This window comes from Osmerus eperlanus, chromosome 18, assembly GCF_963692335.1.
Source record: "Osmerus eperlanus chromosome 18, fOsmEpe2.1, whole genome shotgun sequence".
NCBI lineage: Eukaryota > Metazoa > Chordata > Actinopteri > Osmeriformes > Osmeridae > Osmerus > Osmerus eperlanus.
In genome coordinates, this window is record NC_085035.1 from 5,125,529 (window position 1) to 5,146,677 (window position 21,149).

Consider the following 21,149-nt stretch of genomic DNA (forward strand, 5'->3'; position numbering starts at 1 on the left):
TAGAACACAACCACATTTTAGCGAGCTCAAAGATGATTGTTTCCAAGACCCCTAGAACAGGCATCCGTGGCCCCTCTCATTATTTTCCCGCTTGCACATATGCCGAATCCTGAAATACCTCAAAGAGTGGCACTGAAACCTCGCTGAAGATCAACACCCTGAGCTTTTCCACCTCCCCACACCTTCTTCTGCGAAGCGTTGGATCAGGTTTATTAGTATTCCCACCATACCTCCATCATCTAAACTATGGGCAGTTTGTTATTTCAGCAGGATGGGAACCCGGAGATGGATGAGGCTGAGCCCAGAGTGACTGTCTCCCTTCTTCGCGAGCTCCTGCCAAGAACCACCCTCTTATCAATAGCGATTAAACACCTTCGATGGGTTCAGAGGCTCCTGACACTTGTGTGAATGTGCCATCAGAGTGCAGGTGCCATCATTATTTAACAAATGATATCAAGTAGTCAATGAGCGACCGTCTGATGGATCATTGCCACGAGAAAATCAGCAAATAAAACTCAATGGGAAAACGGAACGCCGTCAGTTGATTTGCTAGCCTTGTGGGGGAGTAGCCGTTTACATGCGTTTTACAAAGCTGGTTTTAGCACCAAGCCGAGGTAGAGGTCATCACAGTTCAGTGAGAGGATGTGAACTAGACTGGTGCTCTGCCTTTACTTCTGGTTCCCTCGATGCTGTTTGTGCCTGGCTGATCCCAGTGTCAGGGTCAGCTCTTAAATACTAGACGACACCAAGAAAATAGTTTTCTGTTTCCAGACTTTCCAGACCTTAAAAAATAAATATATGTTAACGAATTACCCCTCTCGTCGTAATTTTCTGTTGAGGTGCTTGTTTTAGGAGCACACCTTCTAATTTCACTTCTCAAGTATAATTGAAGACTTTTACCTCATTATCCCAACTAATATCGACAGCTGAGTATGAGTATAAGTTATCTTGAATAAGGATCAGGGGGTCAGGTGGCTGAGCGGTTAGGGAATCGGGCTATTCATCAGAAGGTTGCCGGTTCGATACCCAGCCGTGCGAATGACGTTGTATTCTTGGGCAAGAACTTCACCCTACTTGCCTCGGGGGGAATGTCCCTGTACTGTAAATCGCTCTGGATTAGAGCGTCTGCTAAAAGATTAAATGTAATGTAAATGATCAGAGGTTTGTCAAACAGCGATCTTGATCATCATAAAGTTGATTCACGTGGACTCAAGTGGCCTAGATATATTGGTGGGAGTTATGCTACCAGGTGTGGGTCGAGTACTTTTGTTTAATTGGCTGGTTTTGGTTTGAGTTTGTCTGTTGTGTAAGATGTCTGTAGTCTATGTGAATGTAACGGGAGTCAGGTGGCTGAGCGGTTAGGGAATCGGTCTAGTAATCTGAAGGTTGCCAGTTCGATTACCGGCCGTGCCAAATGACGTTGTGTCCTTGGGCAAGGCACTTCACCCTACTTGCCTCAGGGGAATGTCCCTGTACTTACTGTAAGTCGCTCTGGATAAGAGCGTCTGCTAAATGACTAAAATGTGAAATGTGAACTACAGAAGATCACTAAATGGCTAATACTGACCTTTTGTATAATACGGTATGGGATTAATGTTAAGACCAGTGACAGGAGGCACACACAGTCACATGAGGGGAAATCAGGAGTGCATGTGTTTTATGGATAAAGGCATCTGCTAAATGAATAAAACGGGATAATGGGAAATGTAATGTAGAATGTAATTAGTTGGATCTAAGAAGTGATCATTGTAAGTTAAAACCTACTGTACTAAATAAAGTTGTTTCTGGATCTGAAACAGGCTTACCACTGTATTTCAGATTACATTTTGGATTTTCTTGATAGAACTTCCTTTTAGCAAACTTGATAGCTGTACATTCAACTGATTTGGTAACGGGCAAATGGGTTGATTGTTTGGACCTTAAATGGTTCACATACCCAGCATGGCCCGGTTTAATAGAGTATGCAGCTCTAGGGATAGTGGTGATTAGTTTAGGAGGAAGAGTTGCTGTTCAAGCGCCTGTGGTCCCCGAAACATGCTGTGGAGCCTGAGACAGATGGGAATGCAACTGTTTTGTTCTGTGAGTTTGATTAGCCTTTGTTTCTTCTTTGTTTCTGTTTTTCTTTCTTTCTTCCTTGCTGCCTTCCTAGCTGTAACTTATCTTTGCACACCTCCATCCTTGAAAGTTATCTCTTTGTGTCTTGTCTGGGCTCTCCTTTTGGAGTGTAACACGCCCTTACAACTGACCTCAGCACAAAAGCAAGCCCATCCAAGACTCCTAATAAAATGATGCAATGACAGCATTGTTGGATGATTTAGGCTCTCCAATGTTACGTAGGTAACTTCTCTAGGAGGGCCCTGACAGTAGACACAAAACAAATGTACACACCTAGTGCGACTTTGGCATTTTAGGTTAACGGGGCATCCACAAATCATAGAATGTTAAATGTTGAATGTTGCGCATGCTGAAACTTAATTGGATCTTACAAGAACTGAAATAATCCTTCTGTTGAATTAAGAGACCCATTCACATGAATACATTATCAAGAAAAAATGTAATACCCTTCATTAAAATGAGCATATTATCATTGAGATGACAGCATTGAAACCTTTCCTGGTAAAACAATGCCATAGATTTGGGCAGGCGCTGAATACATTACGAAATCCATTGCAATATTACATGTTGTCTCTGATATGAAATAACCGTAAGGGACTTAGTTTGAGGCAGTAATGTTCATTTGTGGTTGCACATCAATAACCATTTGAATATGGGTGCACTTTCAGACCATTTCATTACATAAACTCTGTAATGTTCGCTTTAGGTTTCTCTTCATTCTTTAAAAAACAGCAATAAAAACATAATTACATGGATGGAGTGTGTGTTTCTGTGTTTCTGTGTCGGTACAATATGCGTGTTTACTAAACCTCCAGTCATAAACATAAAAGTGTATGGAGCATGAAAACGTCTCTTCAGAGACTCAGTTCCTACTGCCAGCTTGTTTTTATTAACCAGAGTGTTCGGTCTGACAGACAGGACTTGATGTGCTCATTGAATCGGACATAATTAGAGCAAAAGGACATGTTAGTATGGGCCACAGTTGAGATTGTAAATTATTACCTTCCACTGCTCTTGTCTGGATAGTAAAGCTATCTACCTCAGTAGTAGAGGGGCTGTTGTCTCTACCTGCTGACTCCTCTTCTAGAATGTCTACTTCTAGAATGGTAATCTTGGAATTTTATCAGAATTGCATGTCATGTTTTTATGGCTAGTACCTTGTATGCTTTAACATGAGGTGTACAGGTGAACTGAAGGATACAGTACTACAGGGGGATGTGACAACTGATGATGAATTTGATGCTGTTCTGTGAATGAAAAGGGAATGCAGCAATTCAGAATTCCAATCCTGGCAAAGGGCATTGGATGTTGAGCCACGTACTTTCAAATGTAAACCTCTCTAACATTGTTCTAGAAGACCCCTAATGTAATATGTGTGTTCTGTGATTGGTTTGACAGAGATCTGTGATGGCCCTCTGGTGTCAAACCTGCCCCAGTCATCCTTCAGAAGCTCCTCCCAGTTGTCAAACAGCCACGGGCCTGGCTTTGCCAAGGTCAACAGAAGAGATGGTGAGTACTGAACATTCTTTAGCTGGCAGAACACTACAAGTTCGGACGAGATACACAACACGTTGCTCACTGTTCCCACACACACGGCTGGATGTGTAAACAGGCCGCAGGCTTCGGAAATCTCACAATCACAGTGCTATGTTACAGCGCTGTTGTTTAGGGGTCTGCATTCTGTTCAGCATCGATAACTATTTCCATGGCAGGAGATGACAGCCTGGCTGATTCCAGGTATTCCCGGGTTCTGTTGTGTTGGAATCCATTAGCCCAGCACCATGGACAGTGGCTGTTCTGATGCTCGCTGGTGCAGCATTGAGAGGCTCCCCATAGCACAGTGGTTAGAGAGCATCAAAGGCAAGGCTGAGCAGCCGCAGCAGTAACAGCAGCAGGGCAGGGAGAGAACAGGCTGGACGAGCAAGAGGGAGAGGGAGAGGGAGAGGGAGAGAGAGAGAGAGAGAGAGAGAGAGAGAGAGAGAGAGAGAGAGAGAGAGAGAGAGAGAGAGAGAGACAAAGAGAGAGAGAGAGAGACAAAGAGAGAGAGGGGGAGGGGGAGAGAGAGAGAGAGAGAGAGAGAGAGAGAGAGAGAGAGAGAGAGAGAGAGAGAGAGAGAGAGAGAGAGAGAGAGAGAGAGAGAGAGAGAGAAGGAAACAGTGAGAGATAAAGAGAGAGCAAGGGAGGAAGAGAGAGAGAGGGGGGGGGAGAGAGAGACAGAGAAAGAGACAGAGAGGGAAGGAGGGAGGGAGAGATAGAGAGGGAGGGAGAGATAGAGAGGGAGGAGAGATAAAGAGAGAGAGATTCTCTAGGGAGGGAGTGATAGAGAAAGAGAGAAAGCAAAGAGGAGCTGCACTCGCTGCATCCCTCCAGACCTTCACCTGGTCCTGTACTGCAGGTATATTGGAATACTACATCACAGGCCCTGTGCAAGGTTGCCCTGCCACACCATCAGAATAAATCTGAATTGTGAATCGCCCACTCCAGTAAAAATTTAAGAGGTAGTTTGGTTGGATGCTGATGCAAGCCTTTGCTGTCAGAGAAAAAAAGGTATTATGGTGGTGCTTTGTTTAGATTTGGATGGAAATGGGAGGGTTTTGCGGTTTATCCTAGCATGAAAGCTGAGAATCTGTTGGAAAACTGTTTTCTTTTAGGCACATAAGAGGATATTTGGGAAGGATTTTTTTTCACACAGAGACTAAACACAGCTGAGCTGACAGACTGCTGTTTTTCTGCCTGTTTGATGAAACATTAAGGTTACAGTATACCGGCTGTTCTCTGTGTTTGCCAACCTGATTTGGCACAGCGTCCTATGTTTCAGAGGCTACTGTAGTTCCCTGTTTGTGATTTCGAAGAAACCAATTTACCTTTTGTGGATGGTACTGTACTGTGTCCAGCAGGGAAAAATGTTGATCTCCTTTCTACAACTCATCCCAAACCACCATACACATCCTTACCTGCCAAATGACATCTGAGAAAAGGTCATTTCGTTTAGGCCAATGATCACCCAGCTATGATTGCATTCTCTGAGGTTTGGGATAGGCAACGTCTTTCCAAGGCACTAATACATGCTTCTAAACCCCTGAATCATTAGACTCTTGACTCAAAGTGATACCTTAGCCTTTGTGTTGGGAAGGGTGCACAGTATCTCACAGAGAAGCTCAGATTAGGGAAACTGTAATGCTTAATGTATTCTTCAAAAGCAGTTAAAGGTTAGAAGACAGTGTCTCTCAAATGACTTCTCCACATAGAAGTCGACACGAGCCCAGCAGTTCTTAGAAGAAATCAATGATGATTCCATCTGATTTACATCTTTGCCTGCCCTGCCATGTTAACTCTCAGCATCCTGTGTGATGCCCTGATTTTATTTACTCGCAAGATGAAGATACAACCATAAATGACAGTGATACCATTTTCAGCTGAATAGCTCACACCAGAGATTCTTTGCAGACATGTTTTTCTTTCCATTGCACTTAGATACAATACGTCAGATTTTGGCTTTTCATGGTAATGGATAATGGTTGTACTTCACTGGCTTCTATGGTTGTGTTTTTGCGGGTACTGTACAGTTCAACTTTGTCGGTAACATCAGAATCGTAAGGTGGACTCGCACAATCAAAAGTGCGTGGCCATGAATGGCCCTTAGAGATGTTTGATGTGCTCATTGTGTGTCTGGAAGAAACAGCCACGTGTGTTGATGTAAAGATGTCTTTGGGCGGCCATGTGTGACTGGGCTCCATGCAGCAGATGTGGATGAAAAGGACATGATAGGGAATTGATCACATGTGAACTGCTCTTTTCAAAGCCTCTCATCTCTCATTGGGAGCATCCTTCTCGCTCCTCTGCTCTCTTGAAATTCTTGAAATTCCTCTCTCTCTCTCTCTCTCTCTCTCTCTCTCTCTCTCTCTCTCTCTCTCTCTCTCTCTCTCGTTCTCTCTCCCTTTCTTTCACACCAATACTGGCACATCATTATCCTGTCTCTGCCCTCTTTTTCTCAAATATGGAAAATGTGTTCAATTCTAATTCGTTACTCTGTCTCTCGTCTCATTGTGATAGTGAAGAAGCAATTCCGACAACATCAGTTCGTCTCCTTGCCAAATGTTAATAGCAGTATTTAACATTTAAATGGTTTCTTTTTTCAACTGTTGATACTGACAGTTGTACATTAAATGGATTATAATTATTTAGAAATGGGTTTTGGAATGCAATTTCGGCCTGCTAATCAGTTTCTTCTAAAAGATCAAATTGGATTTGAAAGTCAAATGGCACTTTAAGTAGGGAGCATTCGTTGAAAATGTACTTTGTAAAATCTTCCAGCTAATCACCTATTGATCTATCCGTTGGGTCGCGCCTCCACCATACCTTCTGCTCTTGTGCCATTCCTGGTCTGTGGACAGGCCAGGTAAACACTGACGTATACTGGAAGCTTTGCCAGATGACAGTTTAGCAGTTTGGTCAGCGTTGCTTCGGCCTAATTATATTGTCGTTAGGCACCACCCGACAGCCCAGTGTTTCCTTCAGATGAGCTGCCATGTTATCAAATGGCGATGGTTGGATGTCGCACAAGGGATCCTGCCCATGCTCGTGCCCTAACTGGCTCTCCACCCCTCTGTTACTGGCAGGTGGAAAAAACATCAATTATTGATGGGCAAATTGTCAGTTCATTAGACACACATCTGCCCCCCCTCACAGGGAAAGCTGTTTGACTCGCCAAAGTCGTGTCAGGCACCATTTCCGCATCCCCTCTAAAAGAGAGCTCCAGTAGTTTAACCTGCATGTGTGTGTGTGTGTGTGTGTGTCGTGTGTTGGGCTGTACAGGTCTTATAACTGTAAGTGAAGTGATGCCTGACTGGGTTTATGTTCCTGGCTGGACCTGGATGTCATTTTACAACGTGACATTCTTTGAAGATGGATTTTAGCAGCTGGTTTCCGTCATTTTTTTATTTTCATTGCTGATGACGTTCTATTTTCTTTTTCAAATAGCATCAAGGAGTCATGCAGGCACTCAACAGAGGGAGAGCAAGCTAACTGAGATGTTAGCGTCGCACTGTGGTTGAGATATTATCCCATTATATCTGCTACCACGCCTGGTAGCTGAGATGTGGTTACTTTGCACTGTTGCTAGCACATACTGTACAGGCTGTTCCTTACTTTCTGCAATATTTATCTGCTACATGAATAAAATGTAATGTCACATTATGCTACATGGTGCAATTCAGACTCCCATATCCACTACATATGGCACACACTGTTTGACGCTGTATTTTTTTTGTTGCATATCTGTAGGGCGTTACCTACTGTGAGGGGGGGATGTGTTTCACAGTTTGGCTGAGTGTGTGGTTATTTCAGACAGGGGTGAGAAGATGTCAGTAGTGATTGCCCCCCTTTGCCTGAGGGTTAGACATGGGATTATAATGTAGTCCTATGGATGAGCGGCTCAGCGGTGGTTTAATATCAACGCCCCTGACCCTCATTAACCCTAATTGCTTTGCACCACGGAGGCATCCAGGCCTGCCCCTTATCGTCCACAAAACAGAGAAAAACAGAGATTTTCTTGATTAGAAGTGACAGAAGCAGAGCAGGAGGAGGACAGGACACCTTGAGAGTTCACTTTCCCCCCCCCCCCCCCCACTCCTTTCCTCTGCAGCCAGTTTTCCCCAAATCAAGAGATATTCAGGTTCAGGGTGTTAATGGCCTGCAGGAAAACAGGCCATTAATGGATTTGTAGCAAAGGCACTGGGCACCCTCTCCTCTGCGTTACATTGCTGCCTTATGTTCTATTGTGCATTCCTAGCTCCTGCTCTCTGCTTTGTGTTCCAATACCCGTAATGAGCAAAGGTCAACGTGTTTGCTCTCCCTACTTCCGAGTCCATAGCAATGTCCTCCGCCGGAGTATTTATTAAACTTGGCCTTTCGCTGCTGTCCTAAATGCCAACATGGGCCTCTTGCTCATAACCGTCTGTTATGAGACATCAACCGAGAGTGTGAAATGAATCCGTAACGAAGGCGACTCTTTGGCAATGCTTCGCCGCAATCTAGATCAGGAAGTCAACCCATTTCTTTTGGCCGATGACCTATTTTGATGTTTAGGGTAGGAGCTAGAGGGTTTGGACATCATCTTGTTATGAAAATAGCAAGAGGTCAGTTGCACGGGTTGGGACACTAGTATTTGAAAAGCTATTTGTTGTCCTGAGAGTCCATTCTATCCCGGGATGTCGAAGAGAGAGCGTTTGAGCGTGTGCAAGGGCGGCGAGCCTACTAGCTGTCTGGTCTTGTGCCTGCGTGTGTACCCGCTCCGCTGGGCGCTGGGTTGCGGGCAAGGCACTTCCTCTAGATTCGGCTCGGCTCTGTCCATCTGGTGTTTTGGGCTCCAAGGCGACGTTTTGGCCCGACTCAGCACTTTTACTTCCCTATCCCTTGCACACCTCTCATCCTGTCCTGCACTCGCCCGCGTGTCTTCATCTCTCTCACGCACGGACCCCCGTTCCATCATCTCTGATATCTCTATCCAGCCTACCCCCATCCCCCCAAACCCCCCATCCACCCCCCCCCACACACACACACACACACACACACACACACACACACACACTGTTGCAACTCTGCAGCCTCTTTCCTTCAAGACACAAAGAGGGAGACACAACTGACTGTTCTCTGTTCTGTCTCATTAGAAATGGATGGTCAGGCCTTGCAGAGGGTTTTGACTCTCCTCCTGTATTCATGGTCTGAGCTGGTGTGAGGCCCATTGAGAGACTCTGGTTGTCATGGGAGTTACAGGGAGGAGAGTTCCACACAGCTGAAGGAAACCAGTGTGTCCGTTTGGTGGGATATGAACTATTATGCAGCTCCGTTCAATATTCAGGTATTTCCCATAGGCTGATGGAGATAGACAACCTAACACAACCTTGAATGCCTAATGGGATCCATAGAAGATTCAACCGTGTTGGTATGTTTGGTGTGAAAGAAACATGAGTTGTAGTTTTTTTTTGTTCGGTTGTATATCATCCCTGATGCACGTTACAGATGCACGCTGGCCTACGTTTTTTTTTTACACGAAACATTACATGTGCTGCAGAAGTGGTGTTGTTTTTCTCTTTCTAATCAGACCCAGGCATGGTCAGTTGTAAAACACACACACTTTAAACTCTGAAGTTTGTTCCTCCTCATTTCTCAGAGATGACTATGTAATAAATCATCATAACCCCACCACTACCTCTCTTTCTCTCCCTCTCTCCTGCCCTCCCTCCCCCTTTCTCCCTCCCCCTCCCTCCTCTCTGTCTCTCTACCTTTCTTCTTCCCTCCCTCCCTCCCTCCCTCCCTCCCTCCCTCCCTCTCTCTCTCTCTCTCTCTCTCTCTCTCTCTCTCTCTCTCTCTCTCTCTCTCTCTCTCTCTCTCTCTCTCTCTCTCTCTCTCTCTCTGTCTCTCTCTCTCTCTCCCTCCCTCCCTCCCTCCCTCCCTCCCTCCCTCTCCCTCCCTCCCTCCCTCCCTCCCTCCCTCCCTCTCCCTCTCTCTCTCTCTGTCTCTCTCTCTCTCTCTCCCTCTCTCTCTCTCTCCCTCCCTCTCTCCTCCCCCGTGCTCATGCCGTCTCCACTTCCTCTCCCGCCTCCTTCCGTCTCTCCGTCCTCCCTCTCCTCCTCTCTCTTTTCTCCTTCCCCCCCCTCCCCCCCCCCTCTCTCTGTCTGCCCCCCCAAAGGTGCCGGGGGTTGGTCTCCACTGGAATCTAATAAGTACCAGTGGCTGGAGGTGGACCTGGGCCAGAGAACCGAGATCGCAGCCGTGGCGATGCAGGGGCGCTACGGAAGTTCCGACTGGGTTTCGGCCTCTTTGCTCATGTTCAGCGACACGGGACGCAACTGGAAGCAGTACCGCCAGGAGGACAGCATAGGGGTGAGAGAGCGCGGGCCTAGACAGGGAGCACTGGGCAGTTTGCAGTCATAAACAGGGCCATGAGCACCCTTTCATTGGCTCTGAATAATGGATGACGGTAGGCCAGCGATCTCAGTTTAGCTCTGCTAGGCACAGAACAGGTGTACAACTCCAGGGTGGAGGAGTCACACAAGCGTATCTCTTGATATTTCTTCCGACGCTAAGTTTAGTCTTTGGAAAAATTTGCATCGGGCCAACCCAATAAGGAGGCAGTCGCAAAGACGAGACTATAATAGGTTGTCAGTTCCGTTTATTCTTCCCACAAGCATACTCATCGCCGTTGGTTTGCTAACATTGTTTTGGGATTCGACAATTGTCTCTTTGATGAATCCAAAGCACCTTTCAAAGCTGTCCTCAAAGCTGTCCTAAGCTCCACGTATTACTCATTTCAGCTTTATGTGTCTGTTGAAGTGAACAGTCGACAGGACTCATTCAACAGATCAGTCTCTGTGTTTTCTTTTTTTTTGTTCTTCCAGAGCTTACAAAGGGTTTGAGTTTAGGGATGAGTGTCACTTCCCTCTCCCTATGAGCCAAGCCTAGTCATGGGCCCATGTCAGAGGATTTGCACCTTGACTCTGGGCATATTTCAAAGGGTGCTTCCCAAAGCAAATTAGACACTGCTCCTTCTCAGCTTCCTCAGCAGGAAACAGTGCAATTTGTTCGGCTTAACGCTCCATTTCACAAGACAGCTGATCCCTTCAAAGGCACAGAGGAGGCCTCTCTAGCACCAGAATTATGCACCCCTAAGAAAGTCAATTTCATTCCAGATGTCAGATATACAACGCAAAGGTATAAAAAAAAATATAATAATGATCAGACACACACATTTTATAGGCACTTACTTGCACACATGCACAGAAGGATTTTTGTAAAAACAAAACAAAACAAAAAAACATTGTAATGTGACCTCCCTGTCGTTTTTCCTCTGTATTGTAGTGGACTTTATTGATTTCCTGTGAAATAGGCAGGTGATTGGGGAAACAGGGCCCATTACTCCTATGAGAGAGTCTCAGGTTAGCTACTGAATAAGTCCTGCTGTTATCGATTACTGGCCACACACGCTCACACAAACGCACACGCTCGCACAAACGCACACACGCACACAGACACGCACACGTTGTGCAGCCGCTCCTCCTAAGTCAACACAGGAACTTTCCGGCTAGGAGAGAGGGGAGAGTCATCCGATCTTACACAAATACCTTCTGAAATCCAGAGGTAATGAGGTACTCCTATATGAACTCCAATTAACCGTGCCAATTAAGTGTCAACTTTAAAGGGAGGATATAATGAGGAAGTATCTCACAGGGATTAACCCCGTTATTTACAGTTCGGAGAGGACAGATGGAAGAACATTAGGAGGAAGGAGCTAGTAGGTTCAGTTTACATCCTGTAGGAATCCCCCCAAAAAGTATAGCGTAGCGTAGCTTGTGAAGGTTATCGAGGTTCACTTCTGAAGTGAATAACGGCTTTGTGGAAAACACGAAACAGAATTCCAGTGATGCAGAATTGCATACAGTACACCATCTCCTTCACAGAAATGTATTGTCTAATACAATTAGGCTATATGCTACTGTACAACACTCTCGTGTTTACTGTGTGATCTCAGATGGTTGTGTTTATCTCCGATTGCCGGGTAATTGCCTCTGTTCTTTATGTCCTCCAGGCCTTTGCTGGGAACAGCAATGCAGACAGTGTGGTGCAGATCAAACTGCAGCAGACAGTGATAGCACGCTTCGTCAGGCTGATTCCTCTGGAATGGAACCCAAATGGAAGAATCGGTCTGAGGCTGGAGGCCTACGGATGCCCCTACAGTAAGTGCAGCCCAGAGAGGGAGACCTCTGACATTGTTTCCCAGACGGTCATCGTGGTCCCATGCTCAGAAGCGGCATTCGGCGTTGTCTCTAGAACCCCCATCCTCTCGATAGCACGGTTCGACGTACAGAAGTTTCACTTTAGGGAGCTGTGACGCTGTGAAGCAACTTCAATGCCGCATTTTCTTCCGGTTTGTATTCTTCTCGCTCAGAGAATTCAAGTGATTTTGTCATGCCTGAGGAACAGCGGGGTGATTCTTTCATTAGCGTCACCCTGGGAATTTATTGAGACATTTACATTTAGCCATTTATTTAGCAGGTTGAGTGTGAAAACCCGCTTTTAATTGGTTTCAAGTGTTTGTAGGAGGTTTTCATCGCCGTTGTCATGATGGTGCGCATTGGACTCAGCTCAGACGTGTGGAATTCTACGGTAGAACAACATGCACACACATACTCATCTCACGCGTCTCCACCAGGGTCACATGACAGTCCTGCACACCTCTGGGGTTGTTTGTTTAGCATCAGTCCAGCATAAACAGGAGAATGATTTATGGTTTGTATTACATGTATATGTGAATGGGTTTTTGCTGATAGCACCTGGAAGGAGATGTATTGTGGGGTAGATGTGAGAAGACAGGGTGGAAATGTCCTGATTTGTTTTGAATGTTTTTTTTACTGTACTGTAGTCCGAGTCTCCCTGTCGAATGAACGCAATTCAAGAGCTAGTGTTGCCATATAATTCTTCACGGTATTATCATTCCTTGGAAATGGAACAATAACTGTAAATAATTTGTCTCTTGTCTTGTTTTTTTTATGTTACCTCGGTTGTAATGGAAAATGCATTTGAATCATTCAAGGACTGACCTTTTAAAAATAAACATTTCAAAATGTTGGAATGATTCATTTCAGCGTCACTACGTTTTAACAGCTATAGTAACAACACTGTTGTTGCTAAGGAACCATTTTGTCATCCTGGGTTTAGCAATGTGTGCCATTGCAATGTAAGGGGAAGTGAGGGATACGTAGGTGTGCGGATGTAAAAAATCGTCAGCTTCAGATACAAGGTGGTGGATCGCCCTCCATATTATCAAGTCTTCTCAAGTCTTTGATGTCAGCTCTCCAATCACAGTGATGAAATAGACCATTTGCCGATCTAGTTACTGAAGTGGTTTGATGTGAAATGGACAAAGGCTACACTGCCTCATTAGAAACAGTTAAGTAAGGAGAAATTGGCTTCTGATCCGAGTCCCACTCAACCAGCACGGTAATGCATAGCTAATGAAACCACATTCAGAACTGGGGGTCGTTATGACAGTTAATATCCATATATCATCACATGTTTGTGGTTCTTATTCCTTTACCTGTGTTAGAGTGTTGGAGACGAACACTACACGGTCTGCTCGAGTGTTTTTAAGTGTCACATTTGGTTTGCAGACTCTGATGTGGCCAGCTTCGACGGCAGCAGTTGCCTGCTGTACAGGCTCAGCCCTGACCAAAGCCAGACAGCCAAAGAAACCGTGTCACTGAAGTTCAAGACTCAAAGGAATTCGGGAACATTGATACACGCCGAGGCGCACGAACATAGCCTGACTCTGGAGCTTCACAAAGGGAAACTTCTCCTCCACCTCAGGAAAGGTACAGCGCCAAACATTTTCCTCCCAATGTTGCCGCCCTCTATTTGCTTATGATGAATCGTATCTACCATTCAACACATGTTCCGTACCACCTCTTTAAAACGTAACCGGCTGCCAAGGCAAAAACGGTACATGATCGAGTTTGAACCCCTGAGCCCAAAAACGTTTCCCTTTGTATGGCTTGCATAAGTGGGGCTAAAACTTCAGGCACTGTCAGGGAGCCAGGCTGCCGCGCTCATCAACATATGGCGCACCTCTCAGCCTCACCATCTGTCTGTAGGCACGCTCAACACTGCCTTCCTTCATGTCGCATCTCCCTCTTTCCCTACCCTCCATCCTTCCCTTGCTCGCTCTCTCCGGGTCTTCAGAGAGTGTTCCCGGACCAGGGAGAGTAAGAAACCTGCTTTGACTGGCATCACCATGCACCATGGGGAACAGCCGTACTGCCGTGGCGCTTCGGAAAAAGCAATGATTCGAACATGGTGCACAGCCTCAAACTCAGCATTATTGAGACGGCATGGGGGATTTAAGGGCATAATTTCGGCCAGCTAGAATGAAATTCTGAAGTTCCGGGGTGACTGGAATCGGGAATTATCCTGTTGCTGCACAGTTGGGTAATATGTTGTGATTCGAGGGGTTCGGATGGACATTTACAGTACAGCTCGGGATGTTGCAGTGCAGTTTTGTGGTTTGTGCTTCAAATGACAAGACTGATTTTTACTGCTACTATAGGCATAACATTGTGCAGCTCTGATTCAATTCCATAGGGACTGGTACTATCAAATCAGAATGGTGTGTTCTACTCATAACACGTATTTAGGCTGCAGCATTCCATGTACATAGATTTTTGAGTCTCCAGGCACATCTATGCTCTGCTTCTAGAAAGCCTTTTGGCTCTCCAAATCCCTCAACTGTGGTTTGCAAGTAGCAGCCTTCCCAAGTTGACAGAGCCGAGCCCACAGTAAACATCCTCGCCGTAAACTAAAGTCCTGTCATTTGGAAGACAAGCTCTGGCTCGGAGGCAGAAAATTAAAACCGTCCGTGGTTAAGACGGTGGTGAGATTGCATGTTATGCGACTTATCCTGATACGGAGCCACACTGACAATAGAGCAGTAGCGTTGCCTCAGTCAAAGGAGTCCTCTCCTGATTTGACAGCACACCAGCTCTCTCCTCTCTCTCTCTCTCTCTCTCTCTCTCTCTCTCTCTCTCTCTCTCTCTCTCTCTCTCTTCCTATATCCATCCCTCATTTTCTCCTTTTCCCTGTCTCTTCACTCACAGGCCCCCTCTTTTCTATTTTCTGTGTGTGTGTGTGTGTGTGTGTGTGTGTTATTCATCTTCCTTTCCTCATATTTCATTCCAACATTCTCCCTCCTCGTTTTTTGTCTGATGCAGACATTTGTCGTTTGCAATTGCATGATTTTTTTGGTCTCCATCTCTTTCTTTCTCTCTCTCTCCCTCTCTCCCCCATCCTCCCTTGCTCTTTCCATCTCCTCTCCTTGGGCTTTGTGGTTAGTTGACAGACTAATTTAGGTCAATACCTCTGTGCCCCAACCCTGGGGTACTGTGTGGTTGGAACAGCAATTGGAACTGTTGGAACAGCTAAAAAACAGTCAAATGCAGGCAAGGATCAAGTACTTTTCACAGGAGTGTCAGTGGGCCATTAAGCCTGCCATTTAACCAGAGCATTTCAACGTCGATCTATGTCACAATATGTTGATAGTCGTGTACGGGAAAGATGGTTATCTGAGGATTGACCCCAGTCCACTGTTTCCTTGTAACTCATGTCCCTTGTCTAACAAGATGTATCTTCCGGATATTTCCAGTTACCATGATGGCCCGACAGAAGTGCCAAAGCAGTCTCTCCCACGTCATGATAATCATTGAAGGCCATTTGTCAGGCTAGTTTTTAGCCACAAAGGCATTGCCATGGCTGTGCGGAGCTGTGTGAGACAGCTGTTGCCAGCTTTGCTTCCACGGCTCCGGTGTGAATTGGGAAGGGGAGATTTGTACTGAACCTCGCACCCAGCATGAAATATTCACCGCCTTCTTTAGGTGTAGCTCAGGGGCTATAACATTTGACTGTAACTTAAGAGATTGCAGGTTTGATTCCCCTTCTGTACGTTGCTATGGTTCAAAGCACCTGCTACATTAATGTGGAAATCCACTATCTGACAAGCGCACGCACAAACACACTCCTTTACAAACGTGACAAATGTCCTAAAATGTAAAAGACATGCAGGATCCACACAGCTGGGATGATACCCTTTTCATGAGGCAACACTCTGTAACTTAGGGGTGAAGCTGCTGTGCTCAGACAGTGTGTATTTATGTGTGTGTGGGTGTGGGTGTGTACAGTATGCACGTGCGTGTGTGCATGTGTGTGTCCAAATGAATTAAATAAATTGTCGTGTTAAGATTTATCTCCAGCGTCCCAAACTATTCCATTTCCTCTTTAGTTTACATTCATCAAAATGTCTGTTTATATTGTGGCCCACTGGCTCATATTTCACCCCAATTCTTTACTGTCACTGCAATTGTTATTAAATGCAAATGTATAGGGGTCACCGTGACTTGCCCAATGTGTTCTAGATGTGGGGTGTAGACTGTATCTACAGTAGCAGAACGCAGATAATGACAGTTAAGGACAAAGATAGGCTTCCTTTAAGTACAGTAGTGAACAAAGCTCTTTAGAACCTTTCACCAGCGATATCTTAGGAATTTTGCTTGCTATTTTCAGTGTACCACCTGTCATACAGACACACCGGCTGTGGTATGAGTTGTGGCCAACAGGACTGCAGTAATTTTTGTAGCTAAATCTCCTTTGAGTGTATTGATCTCTGAGTGATGAAGTTAGCCCCTGGTAATACAGTTATAACAATACAGACAGAGCAATTAGACGCCAACCTCTGCTCCTCTATCATCATTAATGATTTAGAGTTTTCTGGCAACGGTACATGTATCAGCTCATTATGTTTCGGTCAAGGCAGAGAAAGTCAGTGATTTTGTGTTCACAATAATAGCTTGCGAGACTAAAATGAGGAAATGTTATCACCTAATCTTGTTTTCAAGTTGCGTCAAGCAACAGCATTGTAAATGCAGGACAATTAAGTAATTTTTTTGTTGGGAATTGTTCTCCACTGAGGGAAAGTTAGTCTGTGGCAAAATCCCATGAGATTGCGTATAAGGCCGATCATTTATATTTTACATTTAGTCATTTAGCAGACGCTATTATCCAGAGCGACTTACAGTAAGTACAGGGACATTCCCCCGAGGTAAGTAGGGTGAAGTGCCTTGCCCAAGGACACAACGTCATTTGGCATGGCCTGAATCAAACCGGCAACCTTCTGATTAATAGCCCGATTCCCTAACCGCTCAGACACCTGACACTCCATACGAAGACTAGACATGACGCCATCCTAAAAGAGACTTGGAGAGTGAAAGCCTTAGAGAAAGCTGGGACTTTCATGGTTGCCCTTTCAAACAAGTACATTTCAAGTACGTTCAAGTACTTTTGGGGGAAAAAATTGGGTGGGGGGAAAATTGCATTCCTGCCAACGCAACTTTCCCCAACTCTCGTGTTGATGTTCTTTCCATATGTGCGTCTGTGTACTCTATCAGGCACAGATTGGCTTTTATTCACCATATGGCCACACATTAGAGTCCTACTGTCTATTTAAAGTGGCTACACTCGATGTCATTAGCCCTTCCTCCCCCATGTCTGTTCATGTTGTGTCTCCTGTACAGGAACCACACATCAGGGATGTGTAGTCATGCTTCAGGCCACAGATGTGGTGTGGGTGGAGGTGGTCGACAAGACAGGAATAGAAGACTTTTCAGAGTCTGGGTTGCCTTCATCTCTAGCAAGCGAGACTGCAACTGTGGGCCAAGAACCTACTGAAGAAGTCTTTTGACAGCAAGCTAATATAAAATATCTGTTGACTCCTCCCTCACATCTGCCCGGAGATTAAATACAGCCAAACGAGCTTGGCGTTAGTCGGGCTGCTGTTAATCAATAATAATAAAGTGATCATTTGTTTGTAAGACTTCTCCTCAGACCACTTATGCGCGGATCTCTCGTCTCATCTAATCTGACATCATACACATACCTCATCCACAATTGATGAGCCACGGCAAAGTGACACACACTCTTCATTTCTAGAAGAAGTTTCCCCCTCATCGCAGCCCTCTAAAGAATGTCTAATGCATATTTAATTACCGAGTGCATTTGCCGCAATCTCTAGTGCTAGGCTTTGCAGTGAAACTCTTCCCCAACATTTTGTGAGGGTCCAAAGATGAATCCACTAATTTAAACCTGCTGGAGTTCATATATAATTAATTACGTCCTGCTGTGTTTTTGCTTAAATCTTTTAATTACGCATAATCACTTATTGGGCTGTCTCTTCTGCTAGATTGGTATACAGTGTCTGTCAAGGGGGTGGAGAAAAACCTAGGGGGTCAGATGGCTGAGTGGTTAGGGAATCGGGCTATCAATCAGAAGGTTGCCGGATCGATTCCCGGCTGTGCAAAATGACGTTGTGTCCTTGGGCAAGGCACTTCACCCTACTTGCCTTGGGGAGAATGTCCCTGTACTTACTGTGAGTCGCTCTGGATAAGAGTGTCTGCTAAATGACTAAATGTGTTCTTTCCATGCACCTCACAGTCTCAGAAGTCCAGTTTAATGGGTTAAAAACATAAAAACCCTCTGACAGCTCCTTGGGAAGCTGCTTCGAAAAGGATTTCTGTTCAAACAACTCATTGATGTAACTGCTCCCACTTCTTAGTAATGGCTTGTTATTCTGTGCCGGCAAACCCAGAGCTTACAGCTTTGGGATGGACAAAGTGTAAGGTCCTTTCTCGGTTCAACCTGCCAAGCTTTAAATGGAACATCTCCCTATTTTTTCTGATGACTCGCCCAGGTCAAATCGTCCAATTTTCATGATTTTTCCAGGTAAAAGTGCGTACTTGGAAAACCACAAAGTTGTGTCGCTGGGCAGTTTGCTAGATGACCAGCACTGGCATCATGTCACCATTGAGAGGGTCGGCGGGAACATCAACTTCACTGTGGACAAAAGTACTCAACAACTCCTGGTACCTGTGGACCTGAGTCATTGGCAGATACACGAGGTATGTGCGACCTGTTTCCGCCATTTCTTTGACTCACACACACACACCTACACACACGCACACACACACACACACACACAAACTAGTCTAGTGCTTACACAGGTGTGCTCAAATTTTCCCTAATAACAACATTAAGACACTCCAAAACATGCAAACACACACACATTCAAAGCATTACTGTTTTAATTTTTGTCTGGCTCTGTAAATAATCCATTAAACTCTCAGACCTTACTGTGACATTGTTATGTGTGTGTTCCTCCACTAGATCAGTCTGGGTGTGACCCAGTGCCACGGACCACAGAGGCAAGCGTCCAGGAGGAGCTTCCATGGGTGCCTGGAGAACCTGCAGTACAATGAGCTGAACCTGATAGAGCAGGCCAAACAACAGGAGCAGGTTTCAAGCATGGTACAGTAGGATACCACCACTTCCATAGCCCTAGGAAAGATGGTGGGGGGGATGTAATTATGGCTTCGCATGGTTTCTAAATGTTCTTGGCTTCTTAGCAGGATGTGTTTCCTGTGTTTACCCAAGCAACACCTTAGTTTTACAAACAGAGTTTCAAATGTGTGAATTTAGATTTCTATGTGAATTTGACAGTTGTGATACACGTACTGATGTATAAAGCTAAAGATCAGCTCTCATTCTGGTCAGGTTGCTTCACAACACAGTTGTTGAGTTGTTCCTCTCATGTAATTCAATTTTTTACGATTTGACCTGGGACTCAAAGAATTGTGTGTGTGTTTGTGTGTTTTTACGCTTGTGTGTGACTACAGGGAAATCAGACCTCCATCTTGTTCTGTGCCCGGCTCTCATCTCCCCTCCTCCTGAAGCTGGTTGTGTTATTGAACCAGCCATGATACAAATGGGATCGTTTGAAGAAGTGTGAATGATTGCTCATTAATTAATTCAACAAAATCATGACGAGGCCCTGTAACTGAGCTGAGAGTAGACCTTTATAGATGGATAATGATTTTTTATTATTATAACGCTTTGGTCTCTCATGAACACATTCTCCACTGTCTAAATGATTATCTTAATCTCTCCGAAATGAAGTGGCAAATAAAGAGAATCAACTCGTTTGGGAGCACTTTTTAGGCCAAACGGAATACCAATACATCCACACATTTACTGTGACACAGCGAATAAGAACCACAGTTTAATATCTGTGCTCCTATTTAACTAGCATGTTTGAAAGGGTACTAGGGTATGAAGGCAGAGGCACAGCGGGCTCCAGGGATGCGAGTTTCACAACATGTTTCATTGTTATTTCCAGGGCCTGGAGAACAATGTTGAACAGTGTTGTTGTGGTACAGTTCAAAAGAAACACTGTACACCGTATGTTTTCCGGTAAATCACTTCCACTGCTTTCGCAGAGACCCCTTTCGAGTTGATCTACCGTTTTTCCCGTTGCTCTTTCCTCTTACAGCAAACACAGAACCCATTACAAAGATGCTTTTCCTGATACCGCCCCAGGCGAGGCTCGTCGTAGTCGATCACGTTTGCAGCCTCAGCAATAAAGCCACCGTGGTTAGCACAACTCAAAGCGATGGGCAACAGTGCACATTCCCCACATCCACGTCCCTGCTCTCTCTGACCTGCCTGTAATGATGACTTGAAGAAGACGCACTTGACACCAGTGCTCTTGTTTGCTATGCTAATGTCCTGAGAGCGAGGAGCTCATGACTCCCTAGCTGTAATTATGGTAATATTGACGTTCTCTTTAAGGAGACTTTGCTGATTAAATGGCTTTGCTATTCCCAGCAGTGTCAGGTCAGATGTTCCCATGATTTCACCTTCTCAGTCAGACTAATTAATATTTATGTTTTTATCTTTTCATTATATATATATTATTCTTTTTATCTTTCCTTCAGGGCAATGTGACCTTTACTTGTGCTGAGCCAGTCTCTGTCGCCATGACGTTTGCTGGCTCTGAAAGCTTCCTCCAGTTGCCGGGGGCGACTCAGAGGGATGGGGTGACGGTGGGCCTGCAGTTCCGTACGTGGAACAAAGCGGGTCTTCTGATCACCTTTGACCTCCAGCCACAGGGAGCCACCCTGTGGCTTTACCTCAGCGAGGCCCGAGTCAAACTGCAGATCCACAAGGCTGGCAGGATGCTGCTGGACCTGACTGCAGGTTGGAGCCACCCTGACACACACATACACACTCATACATACACTGCAGTGTTGCTGTATGCCCCCTAAAAAACCTTTACATAGAAATGTTACCACAAGATTCACAGTGACTCATGTGGTCTCATTCGGAGCATGCATCTCATTTGCGCGATGCATAAACATGTTGTTTACCATTGTGCCGTTCATGCTCTCTGATACATTCAGCTGTTTCTGTGCCCTTCTATAATACATAGCTTCGGTTACCAAGTGTTTTATGAGGGTGTGGACGTCTGCAAAATAGGCTGCCTGGTGGACTATGGGGTGTGAAATTAAAACTCTAATAGCTCTCTTAGCCTGAGTGTTTCTGTGATATCCGTTGTGTTTTTGGCATAGTCCAAACAAGTTCAAAAAGGGGGTTTGCACCATACA

At 45.2% G+C, this 21,149-nt stretch overlaps 1 protein-coding gene across 2 annotated transcripts in view; it reads left to right on the top strand.

Annotated features, from left to right (window-relative positions):
* Positions 1-21,149, top strand: part of cntnap3 (contactin associated protein family member 3) — a 55,290-nt gene that overhangs the window by 7,863 nt on the left and 26,278 nt on the right. For both annotated transcript variants that reach the window (XM_062484373.1, XM_062484374.1), the window contains exons 2-8: positions 3,514-3,624; positions 9,806-9,999; positions 11,702-11,849; positions 13,284-13,484; positions 18,433-18,608; positions 18,874-19,014; positions 20,481-20,742. In XM_062484373.1, coding sequence (XP_062340357.1) covers positions 3,514-3,624; positions 9,806-9,999; positions 11,702-11,849; positions 13,284-13,484; positions 18,433-18,608; positions 18,874-19,014; positions 20,481-20,742 — 1,233 coding nt within the window. The remainder of the gene's footprint in view (positions 1-3,513; positions 3,625-9,805; positions 10,000-11,701; positions 11,850-13,283; positions 13,485-18,432; positions 18,609-18,873; positions 19,015-20,480; positions 20,743-21,149) is intronic.